Source organism: Monomorium pharaonis, chromosome 1, assembly GCF_013373865.1.
Source record: "Monomorium pharaonis isolate MP-MQ-018 chromosome 1, ASM1337386v2, whole genome shotgun sequence".
Classification (NCBI taxonomy): Eukaryota; Metazoa; Arthropoda; class Insecta; order Hymenoptera; family Formicidae; genus Monomorium; species Monomorium pharaonis.
Genome location: NC_050467.1, coordinates 17,985,289 through 18,008,695, shown reverse-complemented (window position 1 = coordinate 18,008,695; position 23,407 = coordinate 17,985,289). Strand labels below are relative to the sequence as shown.

The 23,407-nt window shown below is 37.6% G+C and overlaps 2 protein-coding genes and 1 long non-coding RNA gene across 3 annotated transcripts in view; 1 reads left to right on the top strand and 2 right to left on the bottom strand.

Moving 5' to 3' along the window:
• Window positions 1–22,464, bottom strand: part of LOC105828797 (protein artichoke) — a 184,796-nt gene extending 162,332 nt beyond the window's left edge. Inside the window, exon 1 of the mRNA XM_036292121.1 lies at window positions 22,106–22,464. The gene's annotated coding sequence lies outside the window, so the exon portion shown is untranslated. The remainder of the gene's footprint in view (window positions 1–22,105) is intronic.
• The window catches only part of LOC118647368, a 79,625-nt gene that overhangs the window by 34,370 nt on the left and 21,848 nt on the right, over window positions 1–23,407 (top strand). The window lies entirely within an intron of this gene.
• On the bottom strand, window positions 1,566–4,158 carry LOC118647364 (sorbitol dehydrogenase-like). Its single transcript, XM_036292147.1, has 5 exons — window positions 3,961–4,158; window positions 3,167–3,424; window positions 2,212–2,449; window positions 1,966–2,144; window positions 1,566–1,894 (listed from the first exon to the last, which is right to left on the bottom strand). The coding sequence occupies exons 1-5, from the start codon at window positions 4,096–4,098 to the stop codon at window positions 1,691–1,693; spliced, it is 1,017 nt and encodes a 338-aa protein (XP_036148040.1). The 5' UTR covers window positions 4,099–4,158; the 3' UTR covers window positions 1,566–1,690.

Here is a 23,407-nt window from a genome sequence, read left to right as displayed (position 1 = left end):
TATTTTTATGCAGTACTTGACGAGTTTTGACAAAAAGTTTTATAAGTCAAAGCGTTTCGACGAACGAATTACAGGATGTCACGTATTGGAAGGATGATCGAAAATTTTCTAAGTTCAGTGATAGAAATTTTTTTTAGAGTTCCAAATAGTTCTGATCGTATTTTTACGCAGTACTCGACGAGTTTTGACAGAAAGTCTTATAAATCAAAGCGACCAATGGATTGACCAATAGATTGTAAGATGTCACGTATTGGAAGGGTAATCGAACATTTTCTAAGCAGTGATCAAAATTTTTTTTAGAGTTCCGAATAGTTCTAATACGTGTAAAAAGTAAAAAATCGGTTTTAAAACTTTAAACGCGTTTTTCTCAAAACTATATTTTTCAAATTCGCTCGCAGCATAACTTTAACAATTTTGGTTCAATTTATTTGAAATGTTAACAGTAGCTTTAAAACAACATTCCGCGAGATACGACGTACGGATTAGTTGAAAACTTTTTATGTAATGAACCGTTTTTTACGTCAATTTTTACCTAAAAACACACTGTAAAACATATCCACTCTAAATTCCGCGAAACTATAACGGAAAAAAGTGACTTTTTTTTCCACTTTAAATAAATGTGAAATTAAAACGGAATTATATACGCAGGACATTGTCTTATAATAATGTCCTTTATAAATAGAACGGACTATTGTTATAAAAAACTCTATTGTTATAAAAACATGAAACATATATAAGTAAAAAATTCATATAGTTCTTCATACCAAAAAAATATATTCAGAGAGATTTATTTCAGAAAGTAATTATAATTTGTAATTTTTTTTAAATTTCTATAAAAAGTTTGATATTTATATAAAACATTAAAAACTCCTACAAATTTTTACTTTTAATAAATATTTTTACATTCATAGAAATTTTTTCCGTCAGGAATCATTGACGCGTATATTGAAATAAAATTTACCGCAATTCACTATATTCATTAAAATTTATCTTCAGTTGATCGAAGGCTACCAAATAATGCAATACGTAATATTATTTGTTTCTTTGTTACTTAAATACATGATCAATACGATATGAAATTTGAACTTCTGGTAGCCGAACAAGATAAATAGTTTTCAGAGATAGCAGAGTAAAATCTTATGAACTGATCTTTTAAGTATTCTTTAGCATAAAAGAAAAATTTACAAGGAGCACGATAAAGCTTAAGAAAATTTTTAATATATTTAATTATGAGCAACCATTAATTTTTCGCCAAAATCGAGTAAAAATTGTTTTTCATACACATTTTACTGTACTAAATTAGAAATTTTAGTTTAATTTTTTTGAAAAAATGATCCATTTATTTGAAATTGTTCATAACAAATAGTAATTTTTCTCTTATTCTCTCATTTATATTACAAAACATGTTTGCACTCGAGTTATAGTCTCGAGCACGGTAATTTTTCTAGAATTTTTCTCTCCGTACTCGTAATATTTATAATGGTAGTATTTATACACATTGTAAACAATTGTGTATTATCAGATATATCATGGCTATAATATCAGTAACAAAGTTTTATAAGGTATTCGTTTGTATCACCATATCGCATTTTATTACTTAAAACTTCATGCATTTACATATTCAGCCAAATTTATGGAATAAGCAATAAAATTTTATAAAAAAAGTCTTTTCTTGTTATATGTAAAAATTTTATAACTTGAAAACGGCCTTGCTGATTTCTCCTTTCTTCAATGCATCGAGAGCTTCTTTGTATTGAGACAATGAAAATACACTGATTCCTAATTTATTGTAATCAAGATATTTTTCGGACATTGATTGCACCAGAGCTAATCCTTTAGAAAAAGTATAGGGATTTATATTCACGCCTATGATGCTTAATTCCTTTTTGTAAACCTGCATAATAGTTGAATTTTTTAGTAAAAGACTCAAAATTTTTCAACTCTCAACTAGATGAGAACTTTTACCTGAAATGGTTCAATCGATAGTTTTGCTTTTGGATTAGCGACACCGAATACGCATAAGCGACCACCTTGACCTAATAAAGATACAGCCAATTCCATGGCTGGAGCATTGCCGCTGCAATCCACAGCTAAATCAAACTGCTCTTTTAATTCCGTCGGACTTTTAATTTTATAATCAAGACCTATTTACATACAAAAATATATTGCCGTTAGAGAGAGAGAGAGATTTTTCAATATTATCTGTATTACCAAGGTTGGAGGTCAGAGTTCTCCGTTTTTGTTGCGGTTCACTGATAGTGACAGTCTTTCTAATACCATGCAAATGAAACAGACAAGCCCACAATAAACCTATGATCCCGGCGCCTATTACAAGAATCCTGTTTCCTATATTTACAGGATTGATTCTGTCCCAACCGTGAGCCAAGCATGACAGTGGCTCACTTAGTGCTGCTTGGTGCATTTCAACTTCATCCGGAATTAAGTATACCTATTGTACATACCAATAATATCAAATAATATGGATATCACAACGCGAGTTATAACAAAATAAAGAATAAATAAAATTAAGCGTGCATAAAATATCTTATTAATGACGAATATTTTTTTGACCAATTTGAAGTCAATTTTTTCAGTAAAAATATTGATTATTATAAAATCCATATCGCAACTTTTAATTTTTTACTATTGTTGTACCCCTGGATCAATCCGAGTTTAACACACGATACTCTGCTTTGCGGGGTTATGTATCTCCGACGCAAAACATTATACGATATACAGCCACGACACTCTGCTTTGCGGGGTCGTGGCCTAATCACACTATTGTAATCGGAGATGTGAATAAATCGTCTATCACAAAGACACGGTGTGAATGACTAAAACCGCGAGATCTTTGGCAGCGATCCCTTCAATACTCCAAACCAGGGGTACAACAACACTATGTTCTGTAGTCTCTTGAATTATAATTTTATTAAAATAAATTTTAATTAAACATAGTTTTACTATTTTTATACACAGATTTTCTAAAATTTAATCTGTGAAAAACTTTGTTATTATTCAATCTTTCTATGTATAACGGAGATTATTAGTGCTTAAATATATTTGATAAAAAAAAAAAAAAAAAAAAAAAAAAAAAAAAATTAATGCCAAATTGAAGAATCTGTTATTATTTCCGAACTTTTTAAGACATTCTGTTCGTATCGCGTACCTGTGTTTCTGGAACAAGCACATGCGTAGCCCATCCACCATCTCTGAAAATACCTATGGTATTATTTAAACCACCCTCGAAACAAAAATGATAATTCGCATTGTGACAGTGATCGCATTTATTACATCCACTGTTAGGATCGGCAGCAACACGCTGACCAATTTTAAACATGGTCACTTCCGATCCGAGTTCATCGATAGTACCTACAAACTCATGTCCAAGAGTCAGAGGTCCGTTCTCTTTACAAGGAAAACTTCCCTATAAAGAAAATTTATATATTATATAAGTTATATTAAGATAAAAAAACATGTACATTTCGGCGTATATAATATGAAGATTCAAGAAGATTTATAGATCACATTTAATTCATATATATATATATATATATATATATATATATATGATTATCGGATTATAATAAAATGAATAGCTATTGATATTACTTAAAACATGTATATTTTGTTAATTTAATATTAATTAAAGATTTTGTAATTAGAAATTAAATTATAATATTAAAAAATTGCTAATTAAATATTCCCAAATAATTTTCAAGTATTTTAAATAATAAAACTTTTGTCTATTACAACTTTTATATCTGTAACTTTATAATAATAAAATATTTTTGCAGCATAAATTATATTTCAATCCCGAGAATAAAAGATGTTTTAAAATTTAAAAAAATTGCATTTAGAAAACTTCACTATGATAATTATTTATTTCATTATTGTTTTTAATTTTTTACATTATACACAATTACGATAATAAAAAATAAAATTTTTTAAATAATGCCATACTTCCAAAATATGAAGATCTGTTCCACAAATTCCAGAATACGCGACTTTAATTCGGACTTCATTTGGTGCTGGTTTAGGAATATCTCGTTTTTTCAAAGTAAGTGATTTGTTCGACGAATTAAAGCTTAAATATTCCATCGTGCGATCTGTATGATCTTGAATCGTGTTTTTCGAAAACACTGAGGAACTCAGCCACCATCATTTGATATTTATAAGTTGACGACATTAAATCTTTAACCGATAACACTAATGTCTTATCAAATGTCAGATGACTGCGCAAGACCGATATGCGTAAAAGTAGCGATTAGCTCGACAATCATACGACAAAGGTCAGGGCAATTATATGCAGATTAGAGCGAAAACAAAATTGTTCACGTATAAGATTATTTATGGAAACTTCCAACAATCTTGTTAATTATGTAATGAAAACTTACAGCAATCCTGTTAATTATCTTGTAGAATGCAAATGATATGCAAGGATATTATGAAAATGTGAATATGAAATAAGATTGTAATAATATTGTACTCGTGGGACATTAAAAACAAAATAGAATATTATAATACTTTCTCTTTTATATCGGATTTGATCTTCTAAAAGTGTAAAAGTAATTTCCATAGAAATCATTGGAAGTCTTAAAAGACTTAAATATCAATCCAAGCAGAATCGAGGAATATCAGGAGAAGCAAACATTTCAATAAGCTAATAATATAATTTATTAATTTACAACTGTATCGTTATCTTGATTGAACATGTGGAATTTCTAAAGAATTCAAAGTTCTTTAACTCTAATCCTATATCTGGGATAAAATAAACTCTACTGGGTTTTTGCTTTAGTTTTAAATTTAGTTTTTTGCTTAGCTTCATGAATTTTTTGGGGTGTGTCAAGTTAGCACTCCAACATCAAAATTCAATTCTGATAAGAGTTCCCATTTCATATTGAAGAGGTTAGGAGTTCTTTATAATTTATATGAAGAGTTCCGCTCATTAACGGCCAGAAATTAAAATTTAAACATGAGGTGCTAACTTTTTTTTGAAATTCGAGATCGAATAGTTTTGAACCGTTTTATCGCTTCTTTTTGCAAATGTCTAGAGTTCCTGATATGTAAAAAATATTTTCCATTTATAAAAAATTTTTTTTAATTTTTGAAATTTTGATTTTGAGATATGATAGTTCTGAGACATTTATATTGTTATTTTATTTATTTCGAAAAGTTCTCGACAGTTAAGAACTTAAACTAAAAATTGAACTAATCAGAACTTTAAACAGTTCCACATATCAATTAAAAATAACATCTATATCTTCTTATCTAATCACTTTGACCCGTAACTTTTCGTTAGATCTCGTCGAGAACTACTCGAAACATTAATCAGAACTACGCGGAACTCTAAAAAAATTTCTTTTAAACTCAATACTGATAATTTTCTAAATCTAGTGATCCAAATTTTTTTTAGAGTTCCGAATAGTTCTGATCGTATTTTTAGGCAGACATTCTAATTTACACATACAAAAAAGTTTATGTTAACGACACATTTCCCGAGTATTATCAGAAGCATTTCAGATTGTCTCGAATATCTAAGTAAGTAATGATAATTCTCGTGCTGACCCGATAGAAAAGTCACGTGAACTTTTATCGCGCGGCGTCAGCGATCCGTTAATCGTTATTCTCTTAAATAACCCCCGTGTGTAACACTTATCACGCAAATAAACCACCAGCCGCTAGCCCGCCGCTCCCCGGATGGTCTCAATAAAAGCCGACAGTATCGGGGCAAGCACGTACCGCAGAATCGCTCTTCTTCGTAGCCACGAATTACTTCGCGGGTGTCATTGGTATTTCTATTGGAATTTCCGACATTGGAATTTCGCATGACCTTGGTGCGAAGAATGCCCCCGGGAGAAGTTTGATATTCAAGGCACGTAATCATCCGAACATTCCTTCCTTCGCACCTGAATAATATGTTATTGCAGCTCGGGCGTATTAAAAATCCATAGCATATGCAGGAATATTGGACGGATTATATGTCAGGTGTTCTTCGAACTTTAATGTCTTTTTGTATTCCCGTGTTTCTTTTACTCTCAATAATCAAGAGCACTCGCATTATACAGAGTGAATTACCGAAGGCGTTACAGGCTATTATTTTTCAATTAAGCATAGCATGACATCTCTCTTCCTCACTGTTTGGCATTGAAAGTAATATAATAATAAGGTAAGTTTCTTCTAAACGAAGTAACTTTAAAAATCAAAACGCATTTTAATTAATAAAGTATTACAAAAAAACAATAATGTTTATTTATTTAATTCTTAATCAAAAATGTTTAATCATTTATTGTGACGTACGATTTATTTATTCGGCATTCTATTTGAATTATTTGTATTAAACGTCGACAGATTCACTGTCCTTACCAAGTGATACCTTATTACGGATTATTCAAAATGTGTGCTTATGGAATATTCGCGGTGCAATCGGAGATATTCCGCCGGCGTGCGTGCAGCAAATCTCGAAATTAGTCTCGAAGGCTCGGACCGTGCGGCAGCTGGCTCTGAAAGCCCGCGATCGGTGGAAAGACGATTTTACGAGGCGCCGCGGAGTTTTGCGCCGCCGAAGTGGTGCTGGTGCGGTGGTGGCCGAGCTCCGGTGCCGACGTAATCTCAGATATTGTCCCCGCGCTAGATTGGATTCGGCCGGCCGGAATTGCGGCGTTATCACGGCGAGCCGCTTGCCAAGGGGAAAGAACGGGGCTGTAAAATTATGAAGTGAGATCTCCGCAATTCCTTAAGGAGCGAAAATGGGAGCAGCGACGCGACGCCCCGATCAGGGCGACGGTTGGCGTCGCCGTCGTACGTGCTCGCGAAAGTTGGGAGGGCGGCCTCGTCGAGAGTTACTCACGTCGGCGCTCGCTTTCAGACCGATAGAGTGCTACACGGGCTCTACAGACTTGTTGATGCGTATCCTCTCGCGGAAGAGCAGTTTCGCGTGCGGCGTTATGCAACTTTTGAGAGGTCGCGCGGTATATTGCGCGTCACGGGAGACTCGACGCCGGGAGTAATATATGCGTGCGCGGGATATATATATATATATATATCTCGCCGACGTTACGTTTTCTATACTTTCTCGCCGCGTAGAGTCATCGTGCCTTCGATCTTCCCCTCCCTCCGATCCGCAACAGTAGGTGATCACGTTCGTTGTATTTTCCATCTAGCGTCTGGGAATTGCGAGCGACTTCTATGAGGCGGGAAAATGTACTCGGATAAAGCAAAAGGATGTACACTGATTGGTACCCGATTATATTAGATGATTAAGGGGATGCTGGAACAATCTGTCTTAGCGATTAAGCACAATGACTTTTGTAACGAGATCTTGTAAATGCAGTTCTTTTTATAATTTCTAATAATACATACGAAATTTCGTTGCAAAATTTTCGTAACGAGATTTTTTTATGTACTTTTTTTCTAGATTTGGAAATCCTTTTTCAGAATTAAAGTATACGTATTACTATCAGTCTGTGAACCGGACTTTGTAACGAGAACGAAAAGAAAAAAAAAACGTATAAAAATCTTGTTAATGATGTGAACGAATAATTCTACATTATCGACCCCGATCGAAGTTTGACTCAGCATTATTTTAAAACGCGCAGTCATATCAATCTTTAGAGCTTTGAGGAACATCAAATGCTACTGAAACACTTTGGTACAAAGTGCATCAAAATAACGAGCGAGAAAGAATGATTCGAAGGGAATATATCTCCTGTATAAGCATATAAACGTCCTGACGAGCAAAAGTACACAAAAGCCAATAGTAACATTTAAAAAGAACATTTTGTCTTCCGCGCCTCGGGAGAATTGTACTGTTTTAAAGTAGACCGAAGGTATCTGCGAAAAGAAATGGCACGGGAGCAAAAGAAGACACGATCGTAAGACACAGGCGCGCAATGTGTGCGGGGTAGATTTGCCGCGTATCTCGCCCGCTCAATGGTTATCGATAGCGGCTCGAGTGGCTGCAAAACTTGGTGGCTTGGCCGTAAACTTTGCAATGTCGCCATTCGCGTGAATCCGAATGTGACAGTTTTGAATATAGGGTGGAAAGTTCCGCATTGTATGCCGCGCCGCCGCGGCACTCGTTAACTCTTCTCCGCCGCGGCATTTAAAGCGGCCCGCCTATATACCGCATTATCTTGCGAAACAATCGCTACTTTGTTAGTCATCGCATTGTACGCGTTGGTACATTCAACTTCAAAGGTGCGAATGTGCTTCGTTAGTACGGCGTCAATTGTTATTCTCGTGTCCTACTTCTACTATGGTGTTATGACAGCCGAAAAAAATATTCGGATTGTTAAAGTAAACGACCATGGTTTCTTAAATTAAATATATAATATAACTTAAACAAAAGTTTGTTTAATCTTCATTGTCAATTGTTTTTTTAATCCTGAAGTGGGTTGAATTTTCATCCAAGTGTTAACTTAAATTTAGTATTTTTGTTATTAAAATTTTTATAGTTTACAACATTTGTCTATATATTAAAAGTATTCAGTTATTCTAATACTGCAACTTATAAAGTTTCTATTGTTTTGCAAAGAGCTTTTGCATTTGCAAAGATCAGTTAAAAACAATGCCTAAATATAGAAATTTTATAATTTACGTAGATATTACTTATTGATTAATTCCTCATTTCACTAATTCACGTACTGTTACAATTACAAATTACTAGCGCAAAGTTCATTATTGTAAGCATCAACTAGAATGTGGTAATTGTGATTGCGACTAGGCATTGTCAATGTAATTTGGTATTTATTAATTGCAACCGCAACTCTGTTTAATAATAGCGTGATCCACAATTACCTATATTATTAATTCCGTTGCATTTATCTACAACACCTATTACACGACGTGTTTCTGAAATACCGTGTTCAACTTATGTTGATGATGCGAAACATAAATGTAGCCGGAAGTTATGTCCAACGTAAAATATCTCAAAAGTTGAGTTGTCAGGAATAAATGTCTGGAGTATACTCGCGAAATGTGTTTTTTACATTTGAAACAGGATTTTATTTATTTGTAGAAGATATAGTATAAGATATAATAGAAGACCAAAAAATATATTTGGTCTTAATTTATAAAATATAACGAAAGATTAAAACAAAAAAAATGTAAAATATATATGTAAAAAACAACAAACATAAAATGCTACTTTGATCTTGTGTTTACATAATATGAAATTTGTCTAAAATTTCATACATTTTTGAAAATCATACATTTTTAATAAACTTACATCATTGTAGTGCTCTGAATTGTCTATGCAATTATCACATATTGTACGTTACATACTATTAATCATATTAAACTATGTTAATTATCATCAATTGTTATTAATCACAATTAGCTTTAAATGGAATTTCAGCCAACATAATGAAAAATATACAATTATGCGAGATATGACTCAATTGTATTATACTTTATACGTTATTCTAGAATAAGAATTATTGAACTATCATACACTGCGTGATCTATTTCCAGGAAATCGTAAAAGACCGTGGTAAACTCCTGACGCACGTGATCGATTTGTCACGCGAATGCGCGGTAATCGATTGTCATCCTTGGTCCGCGGAAAGAAAAAGTATCGTGCGAAATACAAGTTTTTACGTAAGATGCACATCTGTCATTTCTCGATCTTTTTTTCCACGATGCACGCGATTTCTTGAGATTCCGGTACCCCCTTTTTCCCGAGGAGTCTCAGGTGAGCTCGATCCCGGAAGCTGCGAAGGGAGAATGGGTTGCGGTTGCGCGGGGGGTGGCTCGTCGATCATCGCTGTAGGTCAGTACAGTCGATCCATCTTTGTAAAGCAACCCTTGTCGATGAGGGTACTGTCACGAACTCCTGTTTATCTCCCACAGGAATCCACGTATCGCGAATTCCCGCGACAAGGTAAACTCGCATGTTTTTGGCGTAAATTGACAGATTGCAACGTAGACACGCCGATGATATTCTCACAACGCGTCGGGAATCTGATTTGTTTGACTGTTCGGCGCCCTGGCGAAAAAAACCGGTACTCAGATCCGCGAAAATTTCGTTCGTTTATTCAAAATCTTGCTATGTAAATAATGTAAATACGAAAAACCTACATAATTGTCAACACTTTTTTATCACATAATTCTTTTTTTTTACTGCACAGACAAATTTATTATATATATTAATAATATTATAAAAATATTTATTATTTTATTATTGTACTTATTATTAAGTTTACATTGGCCACAGTCTGCACGCTGAATACACGCTTGAGCGTCAGAAACGCGATTCGATAACGCGTCCGAGTTTTATCGGTGCGAATCTTCCCGACTGCCGCGTCTCGTTTTCCGAGAAATTTGTGTCCAATAAATCCGGATTTGCCGAACATTTCGGCTTCGGGCTACCACGCGCGATACGGCACGGTCGAATTTCCCGAGCTAACAGGTATAAGAGACCGCCATCTTGATATTGATCTTGTACCGGTTCCTTGGCATTTCCGGCTTGTTCTGCCGTTCTACGTGATGTTAGAACTATGTTAGCTGTTCTGAATAGGAATTCGGTGCTAACTACAAGTAGTCTCACGATTACGGGTAACAGAGCGTTGCTAATGTCGCGTCTCGGGGAAAGTCTTTCATATAATCAGGATGTGATACGGAACCATGGTTGTGTATCTGACACCGACTTTGATCTTCAGCAGATCATCGCGAAGGCAACTTCGAATATGCCGTTGCAAAATACATAGTTTGTCTTCTAGAAAGCATTCCTTAGAAAAATTTAGTACTGCCAGTATTTATTTGATTCGTAATTAATTATTTTGTTTAAATATTAAGAACACCAATGGTGTCTTATACTCAAAATAAGTAAAACGTTTAGCAAATAATTGTCAATATTAAATTTCTCCAATTTCCTCGACTGCCTTGCGTGATTTTGATAAAGTGACGAGAAGTATAGAAATAAAACATTCTTTTGTTTACATAAAATATTTTCAAAGACTATTTTTATTTCTTCTATCTGAAATTTTAGTACTGAGATTTCATTACAATTTAAAGTTACTTTAGAATAAAAATTTAATTAAGCGCTACCGCTTTTTAGATTTAGAATTAAGCATTTATCAAAATCAAATTGATTTCGAATTTATGAGGTAATCTATAATAATAAAGGTAGATGATTTTTTGCATCATTATAACATTAATTATTACCTTACGGTGAGCAGCTGGGTTATATCAAAATCCTTTGAGAGAAATTTCATACATTAATAAAGGTAATGTACGTAGGAGCCGTCGCATTAAGACAATTTTACAGGCGAAATTTTTTCGATCACGTTTCGTTGTAGCCACGATAAAGTTAACGTGGCGGAATAGCCTTGGTAAGTGTCGAGAGTTCCAGTTCTTGCTCGTTTACATGCAAATTGGGTATATTTCACTTCAGGCTAGATGATATCGAACTCTACACGTTCGTAGCACGCGTCTGAACCAATGTCACGGCCAATACACCGAAACTTCGTAACAACGCGAGACAGGTCGGTCTGCGATGCAATAATACGTGCAAAGATAATTGTTTACCTACCAATTCGTTCGAAAAAGGTACATTTGGTTGTATCGTCTGTTAACGCGCTTTCTAATGACATCGAAGAATCGTATTACGGTATTTAAAAAAGTAAATTTACACAAATATGTGTAAAAATTACACAAACATTATGTAATTTTTATACATATTTACGTAATTTTACTTTTTTAAAGTTTTTTTTCGTAGCTTGTTACTTGGATAGCTAAATTCTTAGGTACTTCATCAAAATTTCATTCTTTCCGTGCAAAAATGTTTATAATATTAAATAATACACGTATAATTCGGCAATTGTCACCTCAATCACGAATAAAGGCAAAGCGAGTGTGATATTTGCGTCATAGACATTTCATTCGAGCAGTTAGGAGCGACTTACGAGCGAAAGGTATCGCGTTTAACTTTACATCGATAATACCGCAACCGTTTAAACGCGGAGCCAAGTTGGATGAAACCCACACCATCACTTACATATTATACCGATATTATTGAAGTTTGTAGCGCAAGTAATGGCGTGTCGAGGATGATGTAAATAGCTTTGCAATAATCGCTTGCCACAGGAACCGCTTTGTCACATCGCAACACTTATGTCGATATATTCGACTAAACTCGATTTACCATACGCGCTGGTATGTAACCGCTTTATGGCATGCATTACACACTTACGTTCCCTGAAATTCTGTTTATATGTATATACGTCCTGTTAGAGGCGCGTTCCACGGCCCCGTATCGCATACCACGAACAATCATTTATCCCTACAGCCTTATTACAATTGTCGGAGTATGTTGCGGCGAAGCATAACGCGGTCCACGTGCTTGCGGGGAATTGTTTCGCAACGCTCGTAATTATTTTGCAAAGTTGCGAAGGGACGGTAGTCCTTTCTAGAAGAAAAAGGTAGTAAAAGAGAAAGAGAGAGAGAGAGAGAGAGAGAGAGAGAGAGAGAGGGGGGGGGGGGAGCGCGGTAGGTAGGTTCTTTTATGTCGCGGTAATTTTATTTCCGAGTGTGCACTTGGCACATTTTGCATTATCTGCATTCATATTTTTTTGGAATGCGGTTTTGCTCCCTGCAGATGCACTCAGCGCCGCATTATCGGTAAATTTCTTCGGAGCAGGCCACGTAATCGAATAATTTCGAGGATTTCGTGCCGGTATTAAATTGCATGCCAACTTGCGGCTTTAGCATTGCCTTCCCTCAACATGGCTGGAATCGAATTGCGGAGCTTCGGGCACCACCAAGGACCATTTCATACGATTCCCACCTTCGATGACAAAATCTACCTCGTTTGTTTTCGTGATCCTATGTGGGCAAATCTGATTATTTCGATTCTCTCACCTTGCGTGATACTCGGTTCCACATCGGTATCGCGACCAAAATTCTCAGAATAATTTAGTCGCTCTCAACGCAAATATTTCACGGCAGATTATAATAATTTGATTCAGGTGATACATTTTTAATATATTTCTTTGAAAATATAAATAAAATAGTCTTGATTATAGCGATTCGAATCGCGAAGCTCTCGATCCTACGTCGAATGTCAATTTATTAAGAATAATTTCAAAAATGTATATCAGAGTGTAAATAACATCGACTTAAAAATAAAGTACAACGATAAAATACAACCTTATTACATTGCATCCTTATTTCGGTCTTAAGAAGAAGTGATATTAAATTCCGGATAGTGAACGAAGAAATATTGGGAATCACTAATCTCAAGAGCAATGGGAAAGTTACTGGCTACAGCCTCGGGGCAAAGAGGAAGTTCGCGTTTTTCTAAAAACGTGAACTTTCATCGTTTTTCTCCCTTTGCAAAATTGGAGAACTGCAACAGAAAACCGTTATCCGAGTGCGCCGCTCTTGATTGACCTCAATCGAATATCCGATAGTTTACCGCCGAGTAGATGCGGAATATCGTACCGTAATGAATAGGTAGAGGCGATCGCGCAGGTGGCAAGACGCATTTATGCAGTACGATTTTTAAATTTCTCAATTTTCACCGTCTACTGCCACCTCTGCTGCATCGTAAACTCGTTAAAAGATGATCGTAATTCTATTTCGCAATTCGGCGCCCTTAACGTGAAAGACATGAACAACTTTTCACAAAGTTTATACATAAAAAATTCATCTTTAATTGATTTTAATCTAATTATAAGAATTTATATATTATTAAAAAGTAATAATTTGTGTCTAACTCTGAAAAGATGTTAGTGATAATATAATCATATATTACATTAAATAATATTATACCATCACTTATTTTCACTTGCCACATTTCTCATGTCGCATTATTATATGTCTTATATAAATAGCTCTTAGTATAATTACCACATATTATTGTCATTTTTAATCATAGCAAAGGAAGACGTTTTCTGTCAGTTCGCAGACAAATGCGGCAATTTCTCGAACATTTCACGTACAGGCAAAATCCGTCGACGTCGACTGGTCTCACCGAACGGTCTTAATATTTTATGTCAATACTTTTGTTTCTCCGCGCGCAAGAGAGAGAGAGAGAGAGAGAGAGAGAGAGAGAGAGAGAGAGCTCGGACAAGCGAGAGAGCGGACTCGATTCGACGCGTTCGCTCACGCGAGTAACTGATAAATCACATTTTACAGCGGAACTGTATCGAATCGAGATGGATGTCGACGTCGTAGGGGAGGAAAACACTGGGGAGAATGAAGGGCGGGAGGGGGCGGAGGAGGGTAAGGTCGGGCAAAAAGACAGACGCGCGTAGGAGGGAAGAACAGGGGTGAGACTTTGTTTTACGCTCGCGTCCTCCAAAGGAGCTTCCGCCGTAAGCCGATCTTAATTCACGTTCGTCGCGCAAAGCGGAATGTAACTGAGACAAACGGAAGACTGCCGGCCGCGATTTCGTTCCATTCGGAACAAGCGGGTGCGTATAATAAATGCCTTTATGCAAACGCAAGGAGAGATCGCGCCACTCCGAGGGGGTAATGAAGCGACGCCGCGACTCGTGAAAACTTCTCCGCCGCTAGTAGCCACACCTTCCTCCCCTCCCTTCCCCCTCACCAACATTAAGCACAATAGCGGGACTGAATCGAAATGTTCAGATGGTTCCTCCCTCTTTTGACCGTGGCGGAAAGAAGAAGCGTTGTAGAGCGGACCGGAGGGAGAAACTTGTTTCGAGTGCCCGGTGGGGTTGTTTGCGAATTCATGAGAGTTTACGTCGGGCAGGGCGGGAGGAGGGTGTGCGGCGAACGGCCGCATGGCTGGTTACAAGTTAAAGGGTTTTGTGCGGAGGGCTATCTGCTTAAACCTCAAAATATTTTAAACGCGAGCCCGCGTAGCTTTTTTCGCGGATGTCATATCAACTCGCGCCCCCACCGGCGCAGTAAGCCGACGCGCCGAAAAATTACTTTTTTAAGTAGAGAGACGCCAGAGGGGATTTTTTTTTTAGAAAGAGAACGCTCGACGGTGCGTTTAAACTCTCACAGAGAATTCGGTGCTTCCTAAATCACCTCGCAACCCGCGCATTAGTCCGCGATTCGCCGTTTCTGCACAGAGTTGTCTCGCAATTTGTCGCGTTTCCCGCGTTTATACGCAGAAAACATTTCAGCAAGCGCTGGCCAGTAGTATAATATAATATTAATTCACTGCGTCTTAATTTCATTTTAATTTAGATCGCGTGCCGCATTGACTCGCGATCTAAATCGATAGATAAGATCCCGGATTAGCAGCGTGCCTTTGTTGTTGCTATCAGAATTGCAACAAGTGAATCCGCATTTGTTAGAAAATTGATGTCGTCATGATATCACAATTTCGCCAGCTCGCCCGGCAACTTTAAAACCGGCATTATCATAAATCGCGCCGGTGCCGTCAAGTTGCCATCATAATTTATTCGAATCACACATTGCTATCATATTGCTGCTATCAGTTAAATTGCTGGCGATACATGTGCATATTGCTTCAATGCCGATATATTTGAAATCGATATATTGAAGACTACTACACTGATAGAAAAATATATGATATTTACGACTATAATTGCATAGTAAAGTAATTATAGTTAGGAATATTATTTTTATAGTAATTATTACTATAATATTGGTAATAATAACTATATATATTTATGGTAAATGCTTATAATGATCATTTTATGGTATAACTAACTGTATAAAAATCTTCATTTTGGTTATAGCAACCATATCATAAGTTGCATAAACTATTATGGTTATAAGAAATATAATATAGTTTAAACCAACTATAAATTTATGGTCCATTGGGGACCCAACCATATTTTATAGTTATTCAACAATATAAATTATAGTTATTATTACCAATATTATAGTAATAATTACTATAAAAATGATATTCTTAACTATAATTATTTTACTATGCAATTATGGTCGTAAATATCATATATTTTTTTATCAGTGTATACAGCAGCAAAAGTTGTCATCATAAGCAATCGCAGCAGATCTGCGCGATATTTCTTGGCCTTTGTTTCGGATCTTATCTATAATAAATAGTATTGCGCGTAGATCTCCGAGATTCATTGCAGCCTAGCTGCGAGAGACGTACGCTTCATCCCCGGCGTACGCGCGTGTGATTCGCGAGCGAACGGACGCCTGATGAAGGCCGAGGGGCCATTTTTCATCAGGCTCTCGTCGGGCGGGGTTCGTGCGTCTGGGAATTACATATCCCCGAAGGGGTGCCGCGAATGCAACGTTACGCTGCGAAACGCGCGGTATTACCTGCGCGCGATTCCCGCAGGTAACGCGCGAGCGCGCGCGCGCGCACACACGTAAGAGCACTTTGTGTTTTGAGGTGCCTTAAAAGTTTTCCCATTTCCGTGGTGCGCACACTATCGCCGCCCGAGTACTGCGTTGCACCGTTGCACGGGTATACGCCGTGCCATTCCTCGCGAACACGTCTATCAGACGAGCTCGCGAGTGGTTTAGCTCTTGACTCGAATTGCCTCTCGGTTTTTCGGAGGGGGAGAGGGAGGGAGGGAGAGAAAGAGGCACGAGAGAGATTCATACGGCGTTTCTGCGGAGACTCGAACCAAATCGCGAGGGTGAAAAGGGACTACAGAGGGGGAAGGAGAAGAAGGCAAAGCGAACGAGATCAAAGGGTGGTACGTGCGGCGGGAGGAATCATGTCGAGTAAATATATCGTCAAATTCTCCGAGATTTTGCTTGTGCCCGACCGCAACAGTAGCCTTTCGAGACTTTTCGTTTCCAATATAGACAAGAGTAAAATTCATGGCTGGTTAGAGGGAAATTTTTGCGGAATCTAAAAACAAAATTATCTTTGTAATATTATATGCGATAGATTCCCAGAGATAATCTATGTTATAATTTTATTACTTCGTTTCTGTTGAATTTATTATCGTATATAAACGATGAGATTGCAAATGACACACATTAGTTAGGTGTCGAGATATGGTAAATTTTATAAGCTTCCAAGTCTTTTTTAAATTATTCCCTCGTAGCTAAGGCAAATATCTTTCTCATTATTTATTTTCACAAGAGCAGTACATTTAGTGTGTACTTATTGGTACTCACTTTCTTGCCCCCTTTTTGCGTTTTGTTCTGAGAGAAAGGGTGGCGAGAGATTTGATAAAATCAACTTTGATTGGAATGTAGAGTTGCTTTGCGCGATTTATTATATATCTTTGATCAAAGCAATAAAACCAAAGTAGTACAAGAACGCGCTCGTCTCGTTGAGCAACGCGCAAGATTGCGTTATACTTGAATGTCACAAACGATATCCGAGACGGATTTAATAAAATCATCTCGCGCCGAGAGAGCGAGAAGGACGGAGAGACGGAAAGAAAACTTGTTACTGCAGCCGTCAAGCTGTATATGGAAGAAAATGTTTTGTAGAAATACGAGGGTGCGATGGTGGCATACCCAGCGATGATGAAATGTTTCCTTTATAAGACTTAAACGCCTTATTCTTATGATGGATGCAAGCGAAACAAATTCAAGATAAAATTTGTTCCGTAGAAATGCCTGGAACGTACTGCGGTATTCTCATTAAATACTTTCCGTCTGCTTAATAACCATGGTGTTTTCAAAGAACGGTAATGTATCTTTAGGCTTTTATTCATATTTATGTTAGTAACGTATTCTTTCGTCACTTGATCGACGGTAAATTTTAATCTTAAATAATAGTTTTACTTTGGAATGTTGTGAAATAGTATTATGGCTTGTGTAATCATTAAATACGGACACACCAAGTACCAGTTTTAAGGAAAAGTTCAACTGTTTGGAAAAAGTTGAAGATAAACATGTGACTCCTTACTAAAATATAAATACTATGTATTGTTTAAATCTTACTAATTATTAAATTGTATGGTTTTGTTTTTAATTATATGATATTCCTAAAGTCACACATTTATATTAAAATACATATTTTATCCGCCTTGTTAAATTATATATTAATTGTATTTCTGAGTTTTTCCTCTCTATGTATGAATATTTATGAGAGATTATAATAATTATTGTAACAAATTGTTTAAATCATTTAATTTGTATTAAAAATGTAAAATCGAAAACACACAGAATTGGAAAATCGTTTAATTATTAGAGACATTTTGTACTTTATTTTGCCATATTTTCGAATAAAATGTAAAATATCTCTAAACTACCAATTTTGTTTGCAAAATTATTATTGCAAATTATTGTTGCGAAAATATTGGGTACATTGATTCAGGTTTGACCGAATAAGCTCATTTTTCTTGTTATGAAAGTATACCAATCAATCCCCTGTGCTACTTGCGTGCCACTTTTGTTTCTTGATCGGCGACGACTACAGATATCGGGTAATCTGGCATGCTATATGTGTATAATAGTGGCATAGCACTGAGGTCATATACAACTGAAGTCTGTTTAAAAAAATACTGTAAAAACAGATGCGAAAAAAATCGGTGGCGCGTAACAAGGTTCAACAGTCTGGAAACAAGGTGTGACGAGCGGGATGAACGGGATCCCCCGTTGCGATTCATTTTTGTCTCTTTTTCGATCAACGGACGACTGAATTATCCTCGTGAGGTCCCGGCGTAACCACACACGCGATGGATTACGCGGCGCACGTATCACACAGGGAATTCGGTAATGAAATGTCCAGTCTGTCGGGGGCAGCAATTTGCGTTAGACCGAGATGAAAAGTCGAATATTTGCCGATCCCCTCCTTTCCCCCCCCAAAACCCCCTCCTCTCTTCCTCGGGGGGCGAATTTTCGGATCTCCGGTTGTATCGGGCCGAGCGAGCGTAAACGCGCGCACGTGCGCACATGCTGGAATTTTAATCGCGAAACATTTTCGCAGCCCCTCGCCATTAATTTAACTGTTGTTAATGTTGACAATTAGCCCCGCGTGCGTCGGATACAAAGTAACGACCTGTTCCATTGAATTTCGCTATTTGCCACGTCATTTCGGGTTTTCCGTAGTGTATTTCTGGGAAACGTGATGATGTATATCGCATTCATTGTTGTTCCCAGCATGTAAATTAGCATTTCAAGTGACTGCGCGTAAACAGCAAAAGTCGATATTTAGTACGGTGCCGGCTGCAACGTTTCGCGCAAACGACACGTACCACGGTTAACCGACGAAGACAGTCCGCTATAAATACAGGAGCAGTCGCGAGGGAAGGGTTCACGACCCACGGGCGGGCAACTTGGTCGCGTGGAAGGAAGTACTTACTCCCTAACTAGGGGAATTCATAAAAAGCTCCGATGTTACATAATGCTTGAAGTTCGAACGCGAACTCGGCCGTCACATCACGACGGAGGGAATGGAATTTCCTCGTCTTGATCTTCGTCCCTCCCTTCCTTTCCCCCCTATCCGTCTCTCCCCCCCTCCCCCTCCACCGTCTATTCCTCGTCGAGCCGCACAGATTCCACCCTCTCCTTCGCGGGAGAGAAGTTTCAATCGTTGGAATTACAATTTCGATCTTCAAATAGCCGACCTCTCCACCTCCCCCCTTCGCCGTCGAGGTTAATATTTCATTCCTACTGGTCTTTAAACAGGCGAATCGATTTCTCAGATATCGAATTCCAGGACCGCATTATATTCGGGACCGGAACCAATTTAACCGGTGGACACAGTCACTCCCGGTACCGATTCGTCGAGATGAGAATTAAAACGATTTCCATAGACGTCGACGATCGAATTTCATCACCATTCGTGAATGTAATGAATTTTTTGTCGTTTTCTTAGAAGATAGAATGATGCGGTCTTTGAGGATTATTATTGTTCGTCAAATATATCATATTATCACGCCGAAAAGTAATGTCATTTTTATAATGTAAATAGTATTGTTTCATTATATATATATAATTTATTATTTATTTAATATAATTGTATAGAGCACCTCATACAGTTCATACTTAAATTTATATAATTATATATAAGATACCTAAATATAACAAAAAATTAAACCTTAGGATAAAAAGTTCTCCCTCATCTATCGTATTCGTCCTATTATCTTTTCCTATAATTAGAGTACTTCTTAGAAGTACTCTAATTATAAGAAAGTACTTCAAAGAAGCTTTGTAAGAGCAGGTGATGTTTAAGTCGCTTTATCTACATTTTTCGAATCAAAGCTGGTTAGGATCTTCGAGGAAGGAACAAAAATTCAATAAATAAGCAGACGATTGTCATAAAAAAATAATAACAATTATATCATTGAATAAGTAATAAATTTCCGGCAAAAGTATTCGTACCAAAATAAATCAAATTATATCAAAAGAATCAAATTATAGATTAAATTATATTACATCAAAATAGATCTAATTTTACAAATCAATTGATAAAATTAGATCTGATATAATTTAATCTATAATTTGACTCTTGATGTATAAATTTTTTCCCGGATTATATTCACAAAATTATAATCATATTATTTATAAAAACATTACTTTTTGGTCCCTCTAATAATAAAAAATATATGTATGCGTAAGTAAATAATTTAGCTACATTTTCAAATTGCTTTGCATACGTTAGCAATTTATACGGCAAATATCGTTATGCAAATAATATCACAAAATTAATCAACCTCTTGCGAAATATCACGAACCAATAATAACTAAAAATTCATTTTATTTCTTCCGTCGATAAATGATTATTCTACTGGTACGAACGTTTTGACATACGTTTTGGCACAAACGCCTGTAATCATTTGTCGCGCTATAAACTGACACCATTCACTCGTAACCCTAAATTTGATTTGACGCGCGGCGATACCGGGAGGGGAAGTTGCAACGCGGCGCTACACCCTCGTTTAATTGACTGGTGGAGAGCGTGGCACAAAGGAGCGCTTAATTTCGCGCGAAAAGTTTCCCAGCTATTTGTTTTCAAAATTAAATGTCCACAGTCTACACATTGTCGGCAAGATAGAAAGCAATTTATACGGACTAGCCCGCGCGACGCTTGTCATCCACGGAGAGAGCAAGAGAGAGAGAGGGAGAGAGCGAGAGAGAGAGAGGGAGAGAGCGAGAGAGAGAGAGGGAGAGAGCGAGAGAGAGAGAGGGAGAGAGAGAGAGAGAGCTATGTTAACAGCGAACGTTGCCGCCTTTGAAATCGCGAGTTATCCCCCAAGCCAAGCCACCGAGCCCAAACTTTCGTAAATTGAAGCCCGAGCGGAATATTCCGGTAGTCAATGAAACGACTTACCACAACGCGGGCCACGTAGATCTACTGGCAACCCCTTCACCGCCTTGCCAGCCTCGCTTCGTTTCCGTTCACCGTATCGTACACTCCGGGAATCGTTATACGTAAACGGATTCGCCGGGTATTACAAAGACTTGGCTCGAAATGGTCGAGATACCGTTTCTGTACCGTTGTCAAAAATATTTCAGAAACAACGGTTTTCAGGCAGTCCGCTGCAAGCGCGGGCTGGCTCATCGAATTTTCGCGAAAGCGCTTATTCTCTCTTGTACGACGCTTGCCGAACGGCTGCCTCCCGTGAAATCACCCGACTCGAACCGTTTCGCTGCAATGGAGAATTTCATGTTCCGAAGCAGAACCGGGGGTTGGCTGCACTTTTAAGACGCTGGCCGGTCTCCCGCGTCGAAGTGTAGATGGAGAAAAAGAGGAAAAGGAGGAGAGCCTTGAGACGCGTGGAAACGACAAACAGGTGCGGCAAGAAGGATGTAAACTGCTCCTCGAGGAGTCCCTTTTTATACTTCGGAGCGCAAATGCGTTTCTAGGCGACTCCGTCTAGTTCGTTTTCGTTACCGGCTTCTTTACCGTTTTGCGGCGACAAAATTGGACTTCCCCGTACAAGAAAGAACCAGAAAGAGAGAGAGAGAGGAAAAGAGAGATTTTTCTTAACGGCCACCCGTGATATTTTTTTATTTCAATCTGTAACGCACAGTTTCATCGGGTTGTCGAGTGGCACCTGTGACGTGTCGGCCGTCCTCGTGAATATTAATTGAATCCTACGGGTGACAGGTGACTGATCGATATGTACGGCCGCCGCGTCCTGTACGCTCTCGTTAAGCCCCGATGAAAGTTGATAGGATAAACGCAAGCTTGACAAATAAGAGCCGGCCGGCACGCGCGTCGCGCGGCTCCAAAAGAATTTTTGGCTGCTTGGTCAGCCGTGCGAGTACTCACCCACTTTTCGCGTGTCGACGCACTTCCAGTATCCCTTCGTCCTTTCCACCGGCAATCGCTTTTGTCACTTGGTAAAAAATATATCCAACAAAACTGTATCGCAGTGTCAATCGAGCGGGAACGAGCTGGGCAAATAGGGATAGATTTGATTGATCACGTTGATTCTTGGCCCCCCGAGAGGGTCGAGGGATTTTTTTTTCGCGACCCAGGTCGATCACGGCGACGTCGATATCCGCGCACAATCGTCGTCTAAAGTTAATCGTGAAATCGCCGGATCAAGTTACGGAGGACATCCACCCCGGGTATGATGTAACATCGCGGGTCGCGCGTTTCGTTGCCGTGACGGTGACTAACTCTCAAGGATCTCGACCACGCGACTCGGGCTTACGATGCGCAATTGCCTCGCGCATTCGAAAGCACGCCGGGGTCGCGCACCAACGCCAACGGAAGCCGTGATTATGCGCTCGGTGCCTCGCGATGGAAAATCGGTCATTCGGCACCGACAACGAGGATATTTCGCGGATTTATCATGACTTTGTAATCTTTGAACGTAAGGTGCGGCTCTTAACCCTAGCAGATAAAACTGAATTTGCCTATCTTCAAAGACAAAAGCGGAGTAAAACGTCATCCCAAATTTCACGGGTGTCTCAATCCTTTTTACCAAGTAGCTTGTTATCTTTTAACCAAGTTACCTTTTAACAGTAAATTAATAATTAAGTGCCTTTTCTTCGTTTTTTTATTAAGAAAATGATGATGTATATAAACATGTTTTTTTGTCAGAGAAGTATTAAAAAATCCATTTAAAGCAAAAGAAACGCGAAAAAATAAGCCCAAATAAGCGTAATTTAAATTTCGTTTGGGGTGGACAGAGATAATGCATTCGTTTTTTAGAGTTAATTATCCGGTTTAATTGAATCTTAAATAATTTCTGTGAAGAGTATGATGAATATTTGTATATAAATGACTTTCACAATACGTTTTAAAATTTATTACTAATATTATGTAGAGAACACCTCTCCTTCCTACCGTGCAGACACGCACCTTAGGATTCCAGGATTTACAGCGTTAAGGTGCACGATTTACGATGTGCGAAATTTATGTTGGACGATAGAAAGCTTACAATCCTCCACGTCAGCTTTTGTTCATCCAGTGTATTGATTTATCGAGGAATCTGTCCTGTACAGTATCTTTGGAATCGTTATACCAACTAACAATAAGTTAAGCAGTTACTGAAACTTTATGCTGTTCAGTGTAAAGAGCGGAGTTTTATTTTTATATATATTTTATTTCTATGAGACAGAT